Source organism: Danio rerio, chromosome 14 (genome assembly GCF_052040795.2).
Source record: "Danio rerio strain M-AB ecotype USA chromosome 14, GRCz13ab, whole genome shotgun sequence".
In the NCBI taxonomy this organism is placed as follows: Eukaryota; Metazoa; Chordata; class Actinopteri; order Cypriniformes; family Danionidae; genus Danio; species Danio rerio.
Window position 1 is genome coordinate 53600821 of NC_141034.1, and position 24180 is coordinate 53625000.

The window sequence follows — 24180 nt, forward strand, 5'->3', positions numbered from 1 at the left end:
TTAATTACTCAATAAGTAAAACTCAATACATCTAAAATTCATATAGTTCCCAATAAAATCCCTATAAATTGATTTTTTTTCTCATTTGTGTGAAAATTAATTGAAGTACATTTTTGAAGTAACTCAATTTATTAAGATTTAATTGAGATTTATAGGGATTTTAAGTAGTTATTTAATTACTTAAGTGAGACTGTTAAAACTCCTATAAATCTTAATAAAATCCCAATAAATTTATCTTTTCTCATTACTTTGTCTGAAAAGTAACTTACATAGTTTTTTTTTTTTTAAGAAACTCAATTTATTGGGATTGTATTCAGATTTATAAGGATTTTAAGTAGTACCGAGTTTTATTGAGTAATTAAATTACTTTTTTTGGATAAGTAACAAGAAAAGTAATTTAATAAGACTCAATATAAAATTACTATAAAACCTATAAATTGAGTTACTTAAGCATATAATTATTTAGACAAAGTAATTTAAATAAATTTTTTGAAGTTACTTAATTTATTGGGATTTTATAGAGATTTATAGGGATTTTAAGTAGTATTGAGTCTTATTGATTAATTAAATTACTTTTTTTGGATAAGTAATAAGAAAAGTAATTTAAATACTCAATAATTAAGACTCAATACTACATAAACGTCCTATAAATCGCAATAAAATCCAGAAATTTTTTTCTCATTCCTTTTTCTGAAAAGTAATTTAAATACATTAAGTAACTCAATTTATTGGGATTTTATTAAGATTTATAAGAATTTTATGGACTATTGAGTCTTGAGTAATCAAATTACTTTTTTTAAACAAATAAGTAATTGAAGAAAAGTAATTTAATTTAGTAATTTAATTACTAAGTAAAACTCAATACTATTTAAATCCCCATAAATCCCAATAAAATCCCTATTATTTTCTCATTTGTCTGAAAAGTAATTTAAGTTTATTTTTAAGTTACTCAATTTATTCATATTTAAATAAGATTTATAGGGATTTTAAGTAGTATTGAGTATTATCGAGTAATTTCAATACTTTTTAGACAAAGTAATTTGAATAAGACTCAATACTACTTAAAATCCTTAAAATCCCTATAAATTTATTTTCTCAATTTGTCTGAAAAGAATTTTACAGTTTTTTGAATGTCTCGATTCATTGGGATTTTATTTAAATTCATAGGAATTTTAAGATGTATTGAGTCTTAAGTTTTTAAATTTACACGAAAATTAAGACTCAATACTACCTAAAATCTGAATAAATTGAGTAACTTCAAATTACTTTGTCTGAAAAATTAAATCTTGTTTTTTTAATACAGTTTTTGAAGTAACTTGCCCAACACTGATGCAGTTGCTTTAATATTTCTCCTCAAAAGTGACTTGAATGTTCAAATTAAAAGGCCTGTTTGTGTACTTTTGGCCATAATAGGATTTACAGAAAGGCAATGGAAAACACTTTCTCAATGTGTACAAATACATGAAACGAGCACTTTTTATATTCCTTTAGTCATCATTAACCACAATACTAATCATTCTAGTTATTTAAAGACGTGAAATGTGAGGCCTGAGAAACAACAAAAATATGGCACGGTTTTGAAATAAATGGCAATTTGCATTGCAAAATAACAATGTTACTTTGAGCTGCTAGAGGAGTGGACTTTGGAACAGTCAATGAATTTTAACCTCACGTTGTTTTTTTACTTACAAAAAAGTTTGTTCATGCACCATCGGCAGGCAGAAATTATATGTACACACACACACACACACACACACACACGCACACAAACATCCTAAGAGTTTAACTCAAATACTGAGGATAGTAAAATAGATCAAACTCTTCTGAAAACCCATGCTGGAGTTTATCGCTGTATTAAACCTGCATCTAAAGAAATGCGCAGCAGAGGTTTATATTTGGCAAAGGTTTTAAACAGATTGCACTATTGTCATTTTTTTAAGAGGTCGCTTGACTGTTCTTGGAGATGAAATGAACTTTGGCAGTACCTTATAAACTGCAACTCCCGTGAAGGAGAAATGTGAAATACTGACAACAACACTAATGCGATACAAGCCTGCCGCTTTTGATCCTTACAGAAAAGAACATTGAATGGCACATCATGGAATAATCTGGCATCATACAAAATGATTTCTGGAAGAAGAAAAAAATACTTTGTGCACTCTTAAAACAAACACAAAAAAAAATGCTGGGTTGTTGTAACCCAATATTGGGTCAAATGTGGACGATACCAGAGACGGGTTTTTAACCAAATTTAAATGACACTTTTTAACCCAACTGTTGGGTTTTTCCATATTAGTGTCAAAAATATTGATACATAAATATTTAAAACTGCACAAGCTTGTCTTTGATTTGTATTAATAATGTTTGGTTCTCTCACTTGTTGAGTGTGTATATGTGTGTGTTTTGTCCCGTTTTTTGTCCTTTAAATCTCTAAAGTTGATAGGTAATCTCCCTCAAATCGGTCAAACATATATTGGTAATTAGTTAATTTTTTAAAGAATTGATTATGAATTAGTTAATTTAAAAAATCCATGTTAGTTCTGATCCATTTAATAATAATAGTTAATAATACACTCTAAAAAACACAGGGTTAAAAACTACCCAAATTGGGTTGTTTTTAACCCCACTGCTGGGTAAATATGGGACAGAACACAACAGGGGTTAAATTAACCCAATTAATTGGGTTATTATTTTTACCCCATAAATGGTTTTCTCTACCCAATAATTGGTCATTTTTACTTAAATAATAGCTTAATTTGATCCAAAAATGCCTGGAAAAGATGACCCAGCAATTGTGTTGGTTTGACCCGGCATCACTGAAGTACGGTGAGGGATGTGCAGCTTTGATTAAAGGTATACAAAAGGTGCTATTAATAAATTTTTCAATTCTGAAAGGTCTGTTATGAGCACAAACCTCATTTTAATCATCTGAAAATGCAAGGAATCTGCGTTTATGTTACACTATTTTCATTGCATTTAAGCAATTACACAATATGTGGTATCCCAGTCAGCCCCTGCTGTGAGTTGATTTGACCCAGCTGGGTTTGAACTACCCAAGACTCTGAAAATAGCCCCCAAAATGACCCAAATGCCTCAACCCAAGATTTGGGTAGAAAAAAATAACCCCATATTTTTTAGAGTGTAATATTAAGATGTGGACTGGTTGGGAATACTCCCATTAAGTTCTGTTGGCATCATTGGACATGAACCTTCAGCATGCACTGGAGCGGTTTGCTGCCGAGTGTGAAGCGGCTGAGATGAGAATCAGCACCTCCGAGGCCATGGTGCTCCACTGGAAATAGGCGTCTTGCCATCTCCAGTTTGGAGGAAAGTAATTACCCCAGGCGGAGGAGTTCAAGTATCTTGGGGTTTTGTTCTCGAGTGAGGGAAGGATGGAGCGTGAGACTGACAGGCGGATTGGTGCAGCGGCAGCATTACTGGTCTGTTGTGATAAAGGAGCTTAGCCAAAAGGCAAAGCTCTCCATTTACCGGTCAATCTCCGTTCCTACTCTCACCTATGGTCATGAGCTTTGGGTCATGACCTAAAGGACAAGATCTTGGATACAAACGGCCGAAATGAGGGTGATAGGGTGAGGAGCTCTGTCACACCGGAGGAGCTCGGAGTAGAGCCGCTGCTCCTCCACATCGAGAGAAGTCAGCTGAGGTGGATTGGGCATCTGTTTCAGATGCTTCCTGGACACCTACCTAGGGAGTCGTTCCAGGCAGGTCCCACCGGGAGGAGGCCTCGGGGAAGACCCAGAACATGCTGGAGGGACTATGTCTCTCAGCTGGCCTGGGAACGCCTAGAGACCAATACCGGTTACTCATTGAAGCTAAGCAGAAGCTACCTGGATGGGAGACCACATGGGAAAACTAGGTTGCTGTTGGGAGTGTTGTTAGTGAGGCCAGCAGGGGGCGCTTAACCTGAGAGTCCTAATGCCCCAGTACAGTGAAGGAGACACTATACTGTCAGTGAGCGCCGTCTTTTGGATAAGACGTTAAACCGAGGTCCTGACTTTCTGTTATCATTAAAAATCCCACGGCACTTCTTTCTCCAGACGAAAAAATAATATCAGACATGCTGTGAAAATTTCCTTGCTCTGTTAAATGTTATTTGGGAAATATTAAAATAAATCAAAACCAAATCAAAGGGGTTCTAATAATTCTGCCTTCTGTGTGTGTGTGTGTGTGTGTGTGTGTGTGTGTGTGTGTGTGTGTGTGTGTGTGTATATATATATATATATATATGTGTGTGTGTGTGTGTGTGTGTGTGTGTGTGTGTGTGTGTGAGTGTGTGTATGTATGTAAATGTGTGTGTGTCTGTGTATTTATGTATGTATATATAAATTTGTGTGTGTGTGTATTTATTTATGTATGCATATATTAATATGTGTGTGTGTGTATTTATGTATGTATATATAAATATGTGTGTGTGTGTGTATTTATGTATGTATATATAAATTTGTGTGTGTGTGTATTTATTTATGTATGCATATATTAATATGTGTGTGTGTGTATTTATGTATGTCCATATAAATATTTGTGTGTGTGTGTGTGTGTGTATTTATATATGTATATATAAATATGTGTGTGTGTGTGTGTATTTATGTATGTATATATAAATGTCTGTGTGTGTGTGTGTATTTATGTATGTATATATAAATATGTGTGTGTGGGTGTGTGTATTTATGTTTGTATATACGCGTGTGTGTGTGTGTGTGTGTGTGTGTGTGTGTATTTATGTTTGTATATACACGCGTGTGTGTGTGTGTATTTATGTATGCATATATAAGTGTGTGGGTATATTTATGTATGTATATATAAATGTGTGTGTGTGTCTGTCTGTCTGTCTGTCTGTCTCCATCCATACCTAATACCCTATTGGCAGAAAGTGTTTTTTTAAATATTTTTAGAAATTGTTAAAATATTGGTGCCTGTAATGCAGAAGTCCAAAGACTGTTGTGTACTTCATGATTTTATATAAAATTCACTTTAATGTGTGATATGTCTAAAAAGTGGTCATAAACGAATATCAAAATGAGTATCAGCTTGGAGCCGGAAACAGTATTTCATGTCATGACTTAACAAGCGGATAACCTTGTGCTTCATCCTGCTCCATTTCCAACTAATTAAAATCAATAGTTATTTGTGAGTTTACACAGATATGAAGATGTTTTATTGATTATGATGAAATCCATTTGTGTTTCCAAATGCGTTTGAAAGAGTGGGTTATACTACTTGAAATGAATCAAATCAAAACTGTAAGCTCTTAATGTTTTGGGATTACTTTTCCCCTCACGGTATCAGAGATGGTTAATATTTCTAAAAGGTATCAAGAGTTACAGCAACCCAGCATTTTCTAGAGCGTGTACATATACACAGCAGAGAGCACCGTCATACACGTCAGACAAAAGACACAGATCGGCAACAACAATAATCAGCTTAAAAACAATTAAAACGGAAATAAAATAAACAAAATCTCTTACAAAATGACTGAGTCGGGATGTCCTGGAGAGGAACGGGTGAACTTTGGCACACAAAGAGATGTTTTTAGATGGTACGTGAAACTTTTACTGCAGTAAGCAGGTTCACCGGGGTTTGTTTCTACAGTCCTTTGTTGAAATAAACCGTCTCTACTCCAGGATGACTGGCTCGAATCTTCTCCTGCAACTCCGGCTCCAGGCGGCTCACTGCCATAGAGCTGGAGGAATGAAGCAAAATAATGAATTAGGAGTTATTTAGCTGAATTTTAGTAAATGGGATAGCCGCTTGAGATGATGAACAATCTCATTTTCGATGGGGTCCCTTAGAGCAGTGGTTCTCAAAGTGGGGGTCGCAGGACAATGAACAGGAGTCACCTGGTGATTTCCAACAATCTATTTATTTTTACTAAACCATAAGAATTACCATATTTTATCCATAACCTACTAAAAAAATAAAAAAATAGTTGTTTATAGTTACTATGTACAACTGTATATATTTACTATTGTAGCTTATAGTTGCTAGTTCTATTGGATTGCCACCCCTGGGGTCATTACATTACATTAAAGACACAGCAATAACGTCAGATGCAGCAGATTGATTTTATAACACCAGGTTAAACTTTCTGGCCTATTTACAGCACTGACATACATTACAAAAAATTCAACGCAGGGTTCAACGCTAAGGATTTTTTATACGGGTCCGATCGGGCCATTGCTTAAGATTTTTACTTGCCCTGTCAAAATTTTCACTAGCCCCACCAAAAAAACTAAAAAGTTAATAGCTATTTCTTAGCCACATATTTTAAATAGTGGCAAAATTATGCCTGTGAATCTAGAATTTAAACATTTTAAATATGTTAATAAATGTATAATGAGCAAAATTCAAGATTTTATGCAAATGAAAGAGCAGTATGAAAAATGTGCTGGTGTTTTAATGCAATTCTAAATAACTTATTATAAAAATGGCTTGCCAAACTGACAACTGTTTTTTTTTTTGTTCTTTTTTTCAGTTTCTTAATTTTGTACCCATGTAATGGTCTGCTTCTAAGCCTTTAGAAACGTTTTCTTTTAGCCTCATTGTTTAAATTTGCCACCATGTTGCCATCTTTTCACTGTACTGGTTGTTACCAGGTTACAAAAAAAACATTCTCATCGTTACTGGCCGATAGGGGCCAGTAACAATCCTGTCTACTGTCCCGAGTGTCTTTCACGCTGGCCCCGGGCCACCGGGCAGTCCTTATTGTTGAGCCCTGCAACGAAGAACAGACTTGGGTCTATTGGTGTGTGTGTGTGTCATTGCATGCAACGTTTCTGTATTTATAACCACCTTAGAGGATATTGGGGGTTGCGAATCACTGGCATTGTTATTTTAGGGGTTGCGGGCTGAAAAGTTTAGGAACCCCTGCCTTAGAGTACAACATAAAAACAGACAACTAGGTCTGTCATAATATCTATTATTTTTTTGTATGATATATTACACCAAAATATATTGTGATAAACTATATTATTGTTATTTTAAGACTATTTTATGCCACTCATAAAGCCAGAATGACAATATAATATCATCACAATGCAAGTGCACTCCTCCAAAAAACATGTCAGATTTTATTCTTAAGAATATTTAATTTAATTATAGTCATTTTAACAATTTAATAAAGAGGCATTGGAATCAGAATGTGAAAAAGCATATCCTAAATAAATAATAATAAATGTTTACATAAAATGCAAGGGAAAGAGTAACAGAGGCTGCGATATCTGCTACCAGATCTATTTTCAGCTGTCAGACACCCACATGAGTTTATACTATAGTAATTCATAGTAAAATACTATACTGTTTCTTTAACTGACACTGACACCTCCAGTAGAGCAGGGGTTAACAAACTTTTTTGAGGGTGACTCGCGACCCCCAATATCTTCTGAGGTGGTTATAAATACAGAAAGCTGGCATGCAATGGCGCACACGCATCAATAGACCCAAGTCTATTCTTCGTTGAATTTTTTGTAATGTATTTTAGTGCTGTAAATAGGCCAGAAAGTTTAACCTGGTGTTATAAAATCAATCTGCTGCATCTGACACTATTGCTGTGTGTCTAATATAAATGTAATGACCACAGGGGTCGCAATCCAATAGAACTATAAGCTACTATAGTAACTATATACAGCAATATATAGTAACTATAAATGACAATTTTTTTTTCTTTTCAGTAGGTTATGGATAAAATATGGTAATTTTTGGTTTAATAAAAATAGATTTTTGGAAATCGCCAAGCGAAACCCCCCCCCCACCCTCCACCACTTCATTGTCCCGCGACCCCTCTGTGGGTCCCGACCCCTTCTTTGAGAGCCACTGCAATAGAGATAGAGAGGTTGCACAATCAGCTGAAATGTTGCTGAAGTTGTTGTTTTTTTGTATGGGTGATATATATTGCATCACCAAAAGTGATTGAGGTCATGTTCATGTGCTGTGCGATAAGTCGGATATGCTGATTATTGATTATTCCTACAGACAACTAAACCAACCAAACAAAGTACAAACAATTTGATATGAGTAATTAATGATCATTTAAATTGGAGCCAAAATTGGTTACACTTTACAATAAGGTTTCATTAGTTAGTGTATTTACTAACATGAAATAATTATGAGCAATACTTGTACTTATAGGTCAGCATTTAATAATGCATTATTAACATCCAAATGCATGCTTGTTAACATTAGCTAATGCACCGTGAGTTAACATGAACTAACAATGAATGACTGTAACAAATACTGTAATAGATGTATCGTTCGTTGTTTGTTCATGTTAGTAAATGCATTATTAACCAATGCAACCCTATTGTAAAGGATTACCCCAAAATTAATACAATTTTACAAGTTGTTTTCAAAAAAAGAAAATAAATTATGATGAATTATCAATCAATCAATGATGAATCCTGTACAAAGCAAAATTAATCATTTCAAATTATTAAAAAAAACAAAAAGATTTCAAGGCCACACATAGACTGTAAGGTTTCGAAAGTGTGCTCAGTGTTTCCACCACTGCAGAAATAGTATAATTAGGAAATTGTGACTTTTTATATTCAATTCATCTTTATTTCTATGGCACTTTTGCAATGTAGATTGTGTCAAAACAGCTTAACATAGATGAAGTTCTAGCAAATTGAATCTGCCTCAGTCCAGTTTTCACAGATGAAGTTCAATTCTGATTTTAGCATGAATTGAGAGCTATTCTATTATCTACACTGTAAAAAGCAATTAGTTGAACAAGTGAGTAAACTCATTGCCTTCAAATTATTAAGTAAATGAACTACATGTATAATTATAAACATTAAATTAGCTGAACTTAACAGCTCTAAGTTAAATACTTACATTTTGAAGTAAAATCAACTTGTAATTTTTAGAGCTGTTTTTAGTAATCGCTTTTTACAAAAACAATTATTGGTAAGACTTTATTTTGATGGACCCTTTTTACAAGCCTGTTTTGACTTGCTTAACGGTCACCATAATGTTAAATCCTTGAAAGCTTTTAATATTTTTTATTTATTTATTTATTTTTTTTCATCACATTCGCTTCAAATTACAATAAATGAATTGCCACTTATGCAAGGTGTTTCTAATGCAGGGGGTGAGTAAATTTGAGGTTATTCTGTCTTCTGGCTGCCGTTAGATTGTAAAAATATTGTAAAAAAATATTTGTTGTATTCTCCTGTTCACTGCACTCTAAGTTTACCCATCTATGAAAACTTCCACTACTAAGAAACTTGGAGATGTGAAAATGGCCTATTGCACATTTTGTTGACTAAAAGTTGCATTGCATCTACTGTGCATGCCAATTACTTGTCATTTGAGTATTAGTAGACTGTCTGCCTAATATCTGCTGATGCTGCTCCTTCAACAGACATTTAACTGATTATAAGAAACTTTGCAAGTACATGTCAACTTACACTAACCCCAACCCAACAGTCTACTTTATAATCTAATCACAATTACTGTAACTTAAATTCAACAAAATGTGCTAAAGTTGGCATCAAAATAAAGTGATGCCAAAATATTTCTTGCTCCCTTCATTTTTTGTTTTTTAAATGTACTTTTCTAGTCATCTCAACTTCATTCATTCATTTTCCTACAGCTTGGTTCCTTATTTATCAGGGGTCGCCACCGTGGAATGAACCACCAACTCATCCAGCATATGTTTTACACAGCAAATGTTCTTCCAGCTGAAACCCGTTATTGGGAAACACCCATACACACTCATTCACACACATACAGCGCATGTGTTTGGACTAAGGGGAAACTGGAGCACCTGGAGGAAACCCACACCAACACGGGGAGAACATGCAAACTCTAAAGAGAAATGCCAACTGGTGCAGCCAGGACTCGAACCAGCGATCTTCTTGCTGTGGGGTGACAGTGCTAACCACTGAGCCACCGTGCCACCCTCTAGTCATCTCAACTCCATTAATCAAACGGACTAAAAATATTAAGTTAAACTTTGTATAACTTAAAATTCAGTTGAAACCTGATTAACTTAATATAAGTTAAAGCAATATAAACATATTTGTTGTCTTGCCCTTTACATTTCTGTGTGGAGTTTGCATGTTCTCCCCGTGTTGGTTTCCTCCGAGTGCTCCAGTTTCCCCCCACAGTAAAAACACATGCGGCACTGGTGAATTGAATTAACTAAATTGGCCATAGTGTATGAGTGTGAATGAAGGTGTATGGGTGTTTCCTAGTACTGGGTTGCAGCTGGAAGGGCATCCGTAGTGTAAAACATAAGTTGGCGGTTCATTCCACTGTGGCGGCCCCTGATGAATAAAGAGACTACGCCGAGAGAAAATTAAGGAATAAATCCATTATTATTACCGTTTTTCATAAACTGTAGTATGATCTATGACAAAAGTATAATTGTCAGTAAACTGAATCCATTATTATTGTAAATAATGCAAAATGCTTAATATATTTGCATTATTTTGCATGTTTGTGGTATTAATTGTTGTTTTTTTAACCTATCATTAACAACCAGGCGTATGATTTATGAAATTTACACAGAAACCTTCCTAAAAGTGAACGTACTCCAGTATTAATTGTAATATATTTATAAATAATTATGGCTCATATAAGGAATTAAATGGTTAAATTAAGTCAGTATTTAAATTAAATATATTTACTTGCAGCTGTGCACGTTCCCTCATCAAGTTTGTTTTTTTTAGATCACAATTATTGCATAGGAAGTGGCGTGCACACATTTCTTCCCTTGTTTAGTGCATACGGCACGTTTATAAAATGAGACGCCTGTTCATTTTTGTACATGCAGTCCTCATTATTTGCATTACTTGTGAGATAGTTTAGTTGTAAAATTCAGCTAGATATGCACCACAAAAGCTGCACTTACGACCGAGTTCAGCCGCAGTGTATACATGGCCTATGCACTAATTTTCAGGCAATTTGGAGAAAGATCTCACCTCTTTTGTGGGAATAACGCACAACACAGCGGGGTTGCGAACACCAGGCTAAAAAGAAAAAAGGCATGGGTCATAAGTTCTTGAATGCCTGTCTGAAAATAAGCATTTATTAAATGTTAAGTCTATTTTTGGCAACTCACCAAAACCCAACCAAGCCAACTTGAATGGGTGCACTCATCCATGGAAACCTCTGAAAAAAAAATAAGAGGGGGGAAAAAAATCAACCTGGCAACAAAGCCCATGATTCTATGGGGCCATTGTAAGAGCTGATGCACTCAAGCAGACACTGTAGTCGTGTATGTGTGAGAGGGAGTGTGTGAATGTGTATATGTGTGAGTGAGTGTGTGTGTGTGTGTGTGTGTGTGTGTGTGTGTGTGTGTGAGTGTTTGTGCATTCTGCTAAGGCTGCAGTGTTCGCTAAAGAGGCCATATGATGCTTTGAGTTTAAGCTGTACATGCTTGAGATTTACAAATGTTCAACTCAAAGTCTCCCAAAAAGGAATTTATTTCTTTATTTTATCCGATCCAGAACTGCTTTAAACACATTAATTTAATTCATATATCAATTCTGCATACCCCCATCTCACAACTGGAAATCATCATAATGCTACTCAGATGCTGAAGTAAAGCCAGGAAAGTTGGTTTTGATCTGCTTGATGATCCAAATTTTCAGAATTTGGCTCAAGCAGATACAGTGAAACCCACACAACATTATTAAATTTGCATTTACGTTTCTGGCACACACTTAGGATGTTCGGCCAATCACAATTAGAGCCACAACCGTTTCACCCTGCAGCCCAAGACTAGTTATTCACTTAGGCTAAGCAGGGCTGAGCCTGGTCAGTACCTGGATGGGAGACCACATGGGAAAACTAGGTTGCTGTTGGAAGTGGTGTTAGTGATTGCAGCAGGGGGCGCTCAACCTGTGATCTGTGTGAGTCCTAATGCCCCAATATAGTGAAGGGGACACTATACTGTCAGCGAGCGCCGTCTTTCAGATGAGACGTTAAACCGAGCTCCTGTGGTCATTAAAAATCCTATGGCACTTCTGGTGAATTCAGTTCAATTCAGCTTTATTTGTATAGCGCTTTTACAATGTAGATTGTGTCAAAGCAGCTTCACATAGAAGATCATAGTAAATTGAAACAAAGTAGAGGTGTAACCCTGGTGTCCTGGCCAAATTCTCTCCATAAGCCCTTAACCATCATGGCCTCATCTCCATCCACTGAATTGGCTCTATCACTGTCTCTACACTCCACCTGTAGCTGGTGTGTGGTGAACGCACTGGCGCCGTTGTCCTGTGGCAGTCGTCACATCATCCAAGTGGATGCTGCACACTGCTGGTATCAGCATTTTAAAATAGCACCATATGGCCTCTTTAATACTTTCAGTCATGTAAACAAATCATGTTTAAAATGTACCTTCAGGAAAGCTTTCTTTTCCAAAGAGTTCATTAAAAATGGAGGGATGGCTAAAGGATGAAGAAAGATGAACAACACATTAATTAAAATAATTTTTGCAGTTACAGCGTTGCATTACCAGACATGCACTTCAATAACATCAACATATCATGTGCACAAGACCCTAGGTACAGTGAAGGCTGAATATCTGAATATATATATATATATATATATTTTTTTTTTTTTGATTTACTAACAGATAGCTTTAGTTGACAGAAGTAGCCCCATTTTAAACAAGAATAAGTCCAAGGCACTCGAGTAAAGTGAAAAATTAAAAAGCCTTTATTCACATGGCTAAATCTCTAAAAACCAACGCGTTTCGGCAGAAGTCTGCCTTCATCAGGGTAACAGTGATCAGGTGTGTCTAGAGTCTCTTTTGAGTACTACGGTCACATGACTCATTTAAACATCTCAAATGGCACTCTAATAATTTAACAAGCAAACTCTACTACCATCATAAATTCGGCATAGATGCACAAACACCCACTTGCATATGTGGGAAAAGAGAGAGAGAGAGAGAAGAAAATACATACATACATATAAACACATACATCAATATATAATGACGATCTGTAAAGCATCTATAGAAAAACTCATTTATTCATTCATTTTCTTATCGGCTTAGTCCCCTCATTAATCCGGGGTCGCCACAGCGGAATGAACCGCCAACCAGCTACTTTCCACGCAGCGGATACCCCTCCAGCCACAACCCATTTCTGGGAAACTATAGAAAAACTGTTTTACAAAAAGAAGAGAAATCTAATTCACCATTCAAACCTGGAAATCTGGTTGCTTTGAATGTATATATCCAAATAGTCTCTCTCTGTTTTAATCTTTTTATCCTGTCTCCTCCTCTTGTAGAATTATAAATATGTTCAATGCCAACTATTTTTAATGAACTTGGATTGCCATGACCTTGATTTTTATAATGTAGAGCCATAGGATATTGTGGATTACAGGTACGGTTTAATTTTTTCACTTTACTCGAGTGCCTTGGACTGATTCTTGTTGCAGATTTGATGAATCCCTTACCCAAAGAGCACCGACCATACATTTGAACTTACCCCAGAGCGCTTTTTGTTTTGTTTTGTTTTTTTCTGTAGCCCCATTTTAAATTGGATTTTGAATCATAGATATTATATATGATATCAGATTTCATAAGCATTTCTGCAAAATATATTTAACTATCATCAGCTTAGCTCACCCAAAAAAGGGTAAAATTGGGATGGTTCACCCAAAAAAGGAGAATTCTTATTTTATCACCCCTGACTTGTGCCAAACTGGTTTGAGTTTCTGCTTTTGAACACAAAAGGAGATATTTTAAACAATATTGGAAAATCGGTTGACTTCCATGGAATTTTTATTCTCCTACTATTGATATGAATGGCTACAGGTTTCCGACATTCTTCAAAATATCTTCTTTTGTGTAAAACATAAAAATAAATGAACCATGTGAGATTTGGTAAATATTATGAATAAACTAATATGAATTTTATTTAACATGATTTAAAAAACTGTACAATAATACAAAGTATCCCATACATCTTGATGTAAAACTATGGAGTTCATTCATTCATTTTCTTTTCAGCTTAGTCCCTTTATTAATTAGAGGTCGCCAATGGAATGAACCACCAACTCATCCATGCGTTTTACGCAGCGGATGCCCTTCCAGCTGCAACCCATAACTGGGAAACACCCATACGCTCTCATTCACACACATGCACTACAGACAATTTAGCATATCCAATTCACCTATAGTGCATGTCTTTGGACTTCTGGGGGAAACCGGAGCACCCGGAGGAAACCAACATGGGGAGAACATGCAAACTCTACACAGAAATGGCAACTGAGACCGCTAAGGCTCGAACCAGCGACCTTCTTGCTACGAGGCGATAGAGCTACCCACTGCGCCACGGGGCTGCCCCAAAACTATAGAGTATAAAAACATAATATATTCCATGGCTTATTTACACTGTTAATACAAAGGATGGCTTCAAAATACAGAAGAGCTGATGTACAAAACTAAAAACTTACAATACAAACGTATACAAGCCATAAACAAACATAGTACAAACTAATTAGCATTATCAAACTACAATATTTTTACCATTTTTCATTTTTGGGTGAACTATCCCTCAACTGAGAGTGAGTTTTAGACAAAACGAACCCATTCCCGGAGAAGCCATGAGGATTCGGGACACCACCACTTGTGTGATGGCCTGTTGAGCTGCCTTTGAAGATTCTCCTAACCGATTGTCATTCTCATCCGTTACTGGAATACCATGTTTGAGTTCCCTGATTAAAACACACACACACACAAAAAAAAGGCATAACCATGTCATGTCTATTACATAAACAGTGATGCACAACATAGTCATGCGTTAAATGTTAGACCCATGCTATAAAAGTCAAGTCACGTTTAGCTTTGTTGTCATTCCGCTACATGTGCGGAGATAATATCGTAACGTCGAAATATCATGACTCTCAGGATCACAGTGCTACATATCATTCACTCATTCATTTTCTTTCAGCTTGGTCCCTTTATCCATCAAAGGTTAGCCTGGTGGAATGAACCACCAACTTATCCAACATATGTTTTACACAGCGGATGCCCTTCCAGCTGCAGCCTAGTACTGGGAAACACTCATACACTACAGTCGATTTAGTTTATTCAATTCACCTATAGCGCACGTGTTTGGACTGTGGGGGAAATTGAAGCACCTAGAGGAAACCTACACAGTTGCCTAACAGCAGCAAGATGGTCGCTGTTTTGAGTCCCAGCTCCACCAGTTGCCGTTTCTGTGTGGAGTTTGCATGTTCACCCAGTGTTGTTTTCTCTGCGTGCTCCGGTTTCCCCCACAGTCCAAACACATGAGGTACAGGTGAATTGGGTAAGCTAAAATTGTCCGTAGTGTATGAGTGGGCTCTGGGGGGTGTCATGGCCCTGTAAGACCCTGCAGACACCCTGGTTAATAATTTTGACTTCACCCTACACGCATGCTTTGATAAAATAATTTTGTGATCACAACACCAAACAACCACATCTGGACAACCAAAGTAAGATCAGGTCAGAGCTCTCCCCGTGTTTGTTGTAGAGAATTATTTACCGTTGTCTCATGAGTGGAATATTAATACAGTTAGCAGCAGCGACAGCAGCGAACGGGACGAAGCGTCCTATGAGTGGAGACACATGCTGAAAGACAAAACACTCAGTCATTTTCATGATGATTATTACAATCAGAATGAACACGGAGCAATGAACACTGTGTTTATATATTTATAAAGGTATTCGTAAGTTATAACAAACCTTTGCTAGTGCATTCAGTCCTAAAGCGGTAGCCACCGCGCCAGTGGTGGCTGATACATACGCTGTCCCAAGCTGGCTGCAAAGACATTTATTAGGACGTTATAGAGATATTGCATGTTGAACACAAGCCATGTTTCCATCCTAGTCATTTTAAGAGCATTTTGGGATATTACATTTAAAAAAACTGCAGTTAGATTGATGCAACATGATATATTAGACAACACTTTATTCTAAGGAGTTCTGTGCAGTTACGATAGTAACTACATTTAACTGTGCACTATTATTTTGCTTATTAATAGGCTTTACTGATAACCACAGGGGCATAGTGACTCAAGCAACAATACCAAAAAAACAAATACAGATGTCGCCTTCAGACTACAGCTCTATTTCTGTCAACGCTGAAAGCTCAATGGAAAAATCTGAATAAATTTACTAGTCATTTCCAATTACATGATGTAAAACATTGTGTTAAAATTGTATAATTACAAAAATAATAATTTTAAACACAATTAACTTTTATTTAAAGCAAATTTTTTAATTAAACTAGCATAAAAACAAGTAAAATCTTGTATTTAATATGTTATGGATTAATATATTTTATAGTAAAATCATGTAAAACATTAATTTAAATATTGTAAAATTTAAATATTTAAGTTGACTTAATTTTATATATTTACATAGCATAATATATAATACTTAATAATATGTTCATAAAAGGGGCGACACGGTGGCTCAGTGGTAAGCACTGTTGCCTCACAGCAAGAAGGTCGCTGGTTCGAGTCCCGACTGGGTCAATTGGCATTTCTGTATAGAGTTTGCATGTTCTCCCCGTGTTGGCATGGGTTTCCTCCGGGTGCTCTGGTTTCCCTCACAGTCCAAACCCATGCGCTATAGGGGAATTGAATAAACTAAATTGGCTGAAGTGTATGAGTGTGTGTGTGTGAATGTGAGAGTGTATGGGTGTTTCCCAGTACCGAGTTGCAGCTGCAAGGGATAAATTTCCTAAGGAAAATGAATGAATGAGTGAATGTTATACATAAACATAACAACAAAAAAACGAAATAAAATAAATATAGAGCTGTACAATATATCTAAAATGTATAATCATTGCGATTTAATAATATATGCAATATCCATATCGCAGAGAAATGCAATAAACAAAATTAATTTTATGTGCCAATTTTGTATTGTATTGTGTGCTGCATGCATAGGTTGTTTATCCAAATCTGAATAATCCGATATGGCCTTTACAATCTTCATCCCCATCTCTCCAGTAGGTGCTGTTAGCTGAAAATAAACACTAATGCTGAGAGACAAGAGGAAAATAACAACAGCCAATAACAATCAGACTTTTTGTAATTTGTGGTGTTTTAAAGTCTAATTGTTTTCTTTACATATATTTAATTAGCTCAGAAAAAGAATCTATTGGCTGTTTATTTTAGTATATTGTTAATTTTAGTACATTTATTTAGTTATAATGTATGAAATATCGAAATGCTCAACACTCACAGTATCTTGCAGCCTTATTAAAATCATTGTTTAATTTTCTTCATGTCTTCGGATGGAGACACAGCTACAGATAAATGCAGAAATGGAAGTGTTGTTTGTGCATTGCAGTGCCCTCACTTGACTGTGATTGGTGCGTCTCCGCTCCTGTTGGTGTAGTTGACTATTGCATTGAAGGACTGATTGATCCACTGCCAAAACAGAACCGCTGGAGTCGTTCTGAAAGTACAGAAAAAAACAAATATTCATTAATCGCAGGAGTTTGGTTTTTATTATCAAGAAAACATTCACAGAATCCTACAGCTACACAATCCGTGGGATTTTTTTATTATAACTTTTTTAAATGAAGACTATTCGCCTCGCAAAGGCTGCAGTTGTTTGGTGCAGTGAAATAATTCAATTATATAATTAGATGCAAAAATGCTTCTCTTTATAAATTTTGTTACAAAATGCAAATCCATCACAAATCAATATATCTATATATATTATTTTATATATTTATTCAATATCAAAAATTCTGTCTTTTTGTCAATCTATTTAATATTCATTAATTAAATTTTTTTTCCCCTTCGGCTTGGTCCCTTATACAGCAGAATGAACTGCCAACTATTCTGGCATATACGTTTTACACAGCGGATGCCCTTCCAGCTGCAACCCAGTACAGGGAAACACACATACACTCTCACACTCATACAGGCAATTTTGTTTGCCCAATTCACCTATAGCACATGTGTTTGGACTGTGGGGGAAATCTTAATCATATTAAAATCGGAGTATTAGTGTCTTACGTAAATGTACTCAGTACGTCTGGTGAAGTCGCGAGCTGTCAAAGACAGGGCATTACTCTGCCTTTCAGCATGAGCCCTCCAAGTTTAGCGTGTTTCCTCATTAAACGCAACGAAAGCGTATGCGTCGCGTTGTTGTGTCAGAATCCTTGTGAAATACAGTAATACTTTAGGATGCTTAGTTTAAGCAAATTTGATGAACGTGATCATGCGTGTTGAATCTGAGGGGAGTCGCTCCAGTATGGAAGGCTGTTGGGGCCAAAACGTCTGCAGCGCGTTGTGTGTGTGTCTGTGTCAGGCCCGTTGAGGGGTGTCAGGGGTGGAGTGAGCGACGTATCTGAGTAGGGGCGAGAGGGGTGTGCAATGTATTTAACGACCGGTTTGCAAGAAATTATCATTCATTTGCGGGCATCCGGGAGTCTCTGTGCACTTGCGGGATACTCCTAGTCTTAGCAACTGGATGAATGTAAAGGAGGATTAAGCAAAATTGTTTCTACTCTATAATTAATGTTCTCAACTCACAGCAATAAAACTTTACAATGAGTGCAACAGTTTGTATTCTATAGTTTATTATTATAATTTTTCATTTTCCATATCTGCAATGCCTGTATTTTGGCATTTTTTGCAGTCCACTTAGAATCCAACATGGAAATCAATGTTTTCTTTATTGGCATTGATTGTTTTGAAATTCAAATGTCATTAACATGCCTGTGTTTAATTTCTGTAATAAATTTGGCTGTCAAGCAGGATCTTGATGGTTTTTTGTGGGTATGTTGTTTACATGAAGAAATCTGTTACAAGTTAAACAAAAATTCTATTAAACAATGATATTTTGAATTTAATTTTTTTTTCTTGCGTTTACATTAATTTTACATTTAAATAGGCAAAATTACAAGTTTCAGTATTTTAAATGCGATTGATCGCGATTAATTTTTTAAAAAAGGTGCGATTAATTAGTTAATTTTTTTTAATCGATTGACAGCACTAATATATATATATATATATATATATATATATATATATATATATATATATATATATATATATGTAACCATATTGTTTTGCTTCTATCACATATAAATTGTAAATATAAATAATACACACACATATATCATGTCAACACAAACTCTTTTATTTTAGATGCAATTTAATCACAATCTTTGCTCCGCACTAAAATAATAACATGGTCAGAATCTTATTGAGCCTAAACCTTTGACTGCATTACATCAATAATAAATCACGCAAGTACTTACCTGTAGAAGGTCATCATGCATCCAGTGATGGTCATGTTCATGGGCACCTGAGCTGACATGCGACCAATCAGCAGCATTTTCTCTCCTGTGTCTGGATGGAAGGCGGAGTCAAAAACATATTTCGCCCTCCATAATTCATCCTCTGTGAGATCTGCTGCTACCACGCCTTTCCTTTGAGCATTGAAAAAAGATCAAATATGAAAACTGTGCATTTGTTATATAACAATATACAGTTGAAGTCAGAATTATTAGCCGCCCTGTATATTTATTCCCAAATTTCAGTGTAACGGAAAGAAGATTAACACATTTCTAGTTATAATAGTTTTAATAACTCATTTCTAATCACTGATTTCTTTTATCTGTGGCATGATGACAGTTAGGGATGCACGATATATCATCGGCTGATAAATGTTATTTGTAATGTTATCGTTATCTGTCCGATATCAAAATGAGGCTGATATCTTTAAGCCGATAGGTTACGTAATTGTACAGAACTGCATGCCTCATGCATGCATTGTTCAAACTTGTTCAGACTTGTCAGTGCACTATGATGGAGCTCTTCATGTGGTATTGCTGTGTGTTAATAACTCAGTAAGTAACCACTTTCTTTATCATAGTAGATATGTTTGAATGAGTGCAACTGTGTATTTTGGATTAAATCGCCTCTGGAAAAATATTATACGTGTAAATGAAATAGCAGCGATGCGAAAACACTCGTGCGAAACAACTCGTTGGGTTTTTTGTAATCTAACATGATTATTTGTTATCAATGCTTGTGTTGTTGACGCAAGATAGTATTTAGTTTGATCAGCAGATTTATAATGATTATAACGAGCCCACGTGATGGCTATTAGGTCAGGTCAGTGTATCTTTTGGTCACTGGATTTTCGTTTTAGATGCAGATATTGAAAATTGAGCCGTTTTTTTAATTTTTGTTTTAAATTTATGAACCGAAAATTTAAATTCAATGCGTTTTTTGATTTTTGTTTTTGAACAAAACGAAACGAAAATCAAAAACAGTGAAAAACGGAAAAGCAAAATTCCAAAAATTATTTGATTTTCATTTTTTAGTTCGAATAACAAAAAACAAAATCACCAGAACACAAACACAATAAAGGCTTGTTTTTTAATATTCTGAAACCAGATAGGTCAACTCATTTACAGTGACGCAATGCTGACCTGCTAGCCTACTATAGGCTATTATTTTTTTTCCACTTAATAATGTTATTAAAGGTATTTTCTGTTGATAAAAGGATTTTGTTAAGACATATTTTTCTCATTGAAGCCGTTAATATAAAAACAACATAATTGTACAATTTTCTGAAAATAAACTTTATTGTTAAAATCACTTCCACTTCAGGAGTGACAGACAGTATAAATACAGTTGAAGTCAGAATTATTCGCCCCCATTTATTTTTTCCCCCAATTTCTGTTTAACGGAGAGCAGATTTTTTCTTCACATTTCTAATCATAATAGTATTAGTAACTCATTTCTAATAACTGATTTATTTTATCTTTGCCATGATGACAGTAAATAATATTTGACTAGATATTTTTCAAGACACTTCTATAGTGTCATCTAAAGGCTTAACTAGGTTAATTAGGTTAACTAGGCAGGTTAGAGTAATTAGGCAAGTTATTGTATAACAGTGGTTTGTTCTGTAGACTATCGAAAATTATTAGCCCGTAAGTAAAGCTAATATTTCCTATATATATATATCCTTAAAATGGTTTTTAAAAAATGAAAAACTGCTTTTATTCTAACCAAAAAAAAAAAACAAATAAAACTTTCTCCAGAAGAAAAAATATTATCAGACGTACTGTGATTTTCTTTTTTTATAATTTCAATTTCTGTATTAAAAATCTGCTGCTATATTTGCACATGGCTATATGAAATTATGGATAGACCCACAGTAGCAGGATGACGCGTGCAACTCGTATGCAAGCTTAGTGATAGTTTTTAAAAGACTATCAGATAAAATTAATTGTTAACTTTTATTTTTAAATACTATGAGTTATTTAAATGTGCGTAACAAACAACTGTATTAATGCCCCACTCACTTAAAATGATTCATTCGTGGTCAAACTTTGGGAAGCATTATGGTTTTAACAATATTAAAACTTTCTTTTCAGAAAAGTGTTCAGTAAAGCAACCTAATGCTTGCATGTAATGTCAAAATAAAGGTTTTTTCGTTTAAAACACGCTAACAAAAAATAAATCTATAGCCTATAACCGGCCCTTATATGAGAAATATGTTGTCTTAATGAGAAAAATACCTGTATGTATTAACAAAATCCTGTTATCACAAGAAAATACCTTTTACTACATTATTAAGTGAGGAAAAAACAATAGCCTATAGTCGGCTAGCAGGTCAGCATTGAGTCACCATAAATGAGTTGACCTATCTGGTTTCAGAATATTAAAAAACAAGCCTTTATTTGTTTTTGTTTTCTGGTGATTTAATTTTTTTGTTATTCGAAATAAAAAATAAAAATTAAATCATTTTTTAATTTTGCTTTTCTGTTTTTCACAATGAAAAAGAAAAACGAGCTGTTTTTTGACTTTCGTAATAAAATTAAAAAACGGAAATAAAAAAAAACGCATTCATTTTCAATTTTTGTTTTTTAATTAAAAAATAACAGCTCGTTTTTCATTTTTTAATATCTGTTTTTTAAAATGAAAATCCAATGACCAAAAGATACACTGACGCTATTATCACGCACACACATAGTGACTAGTGAGCCGTCAAAGCCTTCACTGCAGCAGGGGAGACGAGCTCCAGTCACTGAATCCAGCATAGGGGTTCTCAACCCTCCACCACATTCTGTCCACATGCACTGTGTTTATCATAAAGTCATCTGTGCTCGATGCTCAGGTGTATCAAAATCTGACTTTCAAGGACAAATCTGACTCTTTTATGCAGTTAAGAAGTTGTTCACTGTATAAAATTGTATAATTTTAACATATTTTTATTTATCAGCATAAATATATGGATTATCAGCCTCCAAATCTTAAGAGTTATCGGTTAACGATATCGCCCAAAAAATACTCATCTGTGCATCCCTAATGTCAGTACATAATATTTGACTAGATATTTTTCAAGATGCTAGTATTCAGCTTAAAGTGACAAAGGCTTAATAAGGTTAAGTTCAGGTAATTAGGCAGGTCATTGTATAACAGTGGTTTGTTCTGTAGACAATCCAAAACAAATATTGCTAATAATATTGACCTTAAATATTTTTTAAATAATTAAATACTGGTTTTATTCTAGCTGAAATAAAACAAATAAGACTTTCTCCAGAAGAAAAAATATTATAGGAAATACCTAAAAATTCCTGAATCTGTTAAACATCCATTGGGAAATATCTGAAATAATTCACAGGAGGGTGACTAATTCTGTCTTGCAGCTGTAGCTGGCATTGCAGACAAATGAATGAGAATTACTTGTAATCCTGAATAATCTGATGTGCTTTTTCTAGTTGTTCGTTGGACAGCAGGATGTTTCTGGGGTCTGTGACGGTGAAGAAATGCTTGGCTCGACCCACGAATGTTCCCTGATCCCAGCGCGGCTCTTTAATGTTTATGGAGGTGGAGATCGTCGCTGCCATGGCACACTGTGGAGAGATTACACTGGTAAAATTGACCTATAAAAGGGGAGCTATTATACAAAAATCACTTTTATAAGGGGGTTTAAACACAGTTGTGTGGCAACAGCGTGTGAATAGAGCCAGCTTCTAGAGGTAAAAATTCATTCATTCAATTAATTTCTATAATCACACTAGATAAAAACAGTGTGCAGAAACGCTTTGTTACGGCCCAGACTCAAAACTGGCTCGAATAACAACAACATTCAAGGTTTGAGCCGAACATATGGAAGACACAGACGTTTGAATGGTTAAATTGACGTCAATACGTTTAATATTCCATAAATCATAAGTTTTCAAAAGACAAAACATTAACAAAAATCAAGTAGACAGGTAGGGCAGCTCTGGTAAACAGGTCTCTGACTAAACCGTTTTAAATGGACAGATCTTACCTAAACTCTCGTGAACAGGAATAAAAAAATAGGTGAGTCTTCCGGGCCACTGCTTACCTTCGCTAAACTAAATAAATAACAAAACGTGACTATGAAAAAATAAACCCCTACCTGCTACAAAACAAAGTATCAAAATAAACAAACAAGTTAACACATTACGAACTAAGAATCAAAAGATTAACATGAACAAAACACTAAATGGAGCGGCATCTGGATGATGATCGCCTGGCTTGCGGAGCACCGCCAGCCAGACCGCCTAAGCCAGGGGTCAGCAACCCGCGGCTCTAGAGCCGCATGCGGCTCTTTAGCGCTGCCCTTGTGGCTCACTGGAGCTTTTTCAAAAATGTTTGAAAATGCAAAAAGATGGGGGAGGTTAATATATTTTTTTGTTTTAATATGATTTCTATAGGAGGACAAACATTTTTAACGTTTTCAAATGCTGTCAAAGTGTGTAGAATTAATATTTAATTTCAACATTTCTGTCAACGAAGATTTGCGTCATAGCCTGCGACACGCGTTTCTATCAGCAGGGTGGGATGCCAGGCAAGTGGCTGTTGTAAACAAACCAGGAGATTATAAAGCACGGAAAACCGTTCAAAGATGGTATGACATGTTAGAACACCTATTTGCAAACTTTAAAAACAAAACCAAGATAATACAAAAAAATAAAGATATACCTTTCTCCACTAAGACAGTGAAGGAAAGGGCTATTAAAAGGGTAGGTAACATCACCGATCAGCAAACCAAGGACATTAATTCAGTGCCAGCATACTCAATTGCCTGTGATGTGACCGATATTCAACGCGCTTTTATGCAGGTATGTGAACTCTGAAGGGCCGCAAGAAGAAATGATCAAATTAATAACACTAAAAGACAAGAGGCTGTGCTGA

General features: G+C 35.2%; 1 protein-coding gene and 1 long non-coding RNA gene across 6 annotated transcripts in view; one reads left to right on the top strand and one right to left on the bottom strand.

The window, feature by feature from the left end:
* LOC147834055 (uncharacterized) overlaps window positions 1–24180 on the top strand; it is a 61894-nt gene that overhangs the window by 9019 nt on the left and 28695 nt on the right. Inside the window, exon 2 of the long non-coding RNA XR_015508037.1 lies at window positions 22734–22887. This is a non-coding gene — a long non-coding RNA (uncharacterized LOC147834055). The remainder of the gene's footprint in view (window positions 1–22733; window positions 22888–24180) is intronic.
* Window positions 1–24180, bottom strand: part of sfxn1 (sideroflexin 1) — a 40023-nt gene that overhangs the window by 806 nt on the left and 15037 nt on the right. Inside the window, exons 3-13 of one of the 5 annotated variants that reach the window (XR_015506756.1) lie at window positions 22699–22868; window positions 19254–19424; window positions 17336–17434; window positions 15710–15785; window positions 15510–15595; window positions 14570–14697; window positions 12364–12413; window positions 11084–11133; window positions 10944–10991; window positions 5487–5701; window positions 249–2130 (exon numbers count right to left, since the gene is read on the bottom strand). Coding sequence is in view for 2 of the 5 variants with exons in the window: in XM_087280381.1 (XP_087136507.1) it covers window positions 5605–5701; window positions 10944–10991; window positions 11084–11133; window positions 12364–12413; window positions 14570–14697; window positions 15510–15595; window positions 15710–15785; window positions 17336–17434; window positions 19254–19424; window positions 22699–22862 (969 nt within the window). In the remaining 3 variants the exon portion in view is untranslated. 5 annotated transcript variants of the gene reach the window in all.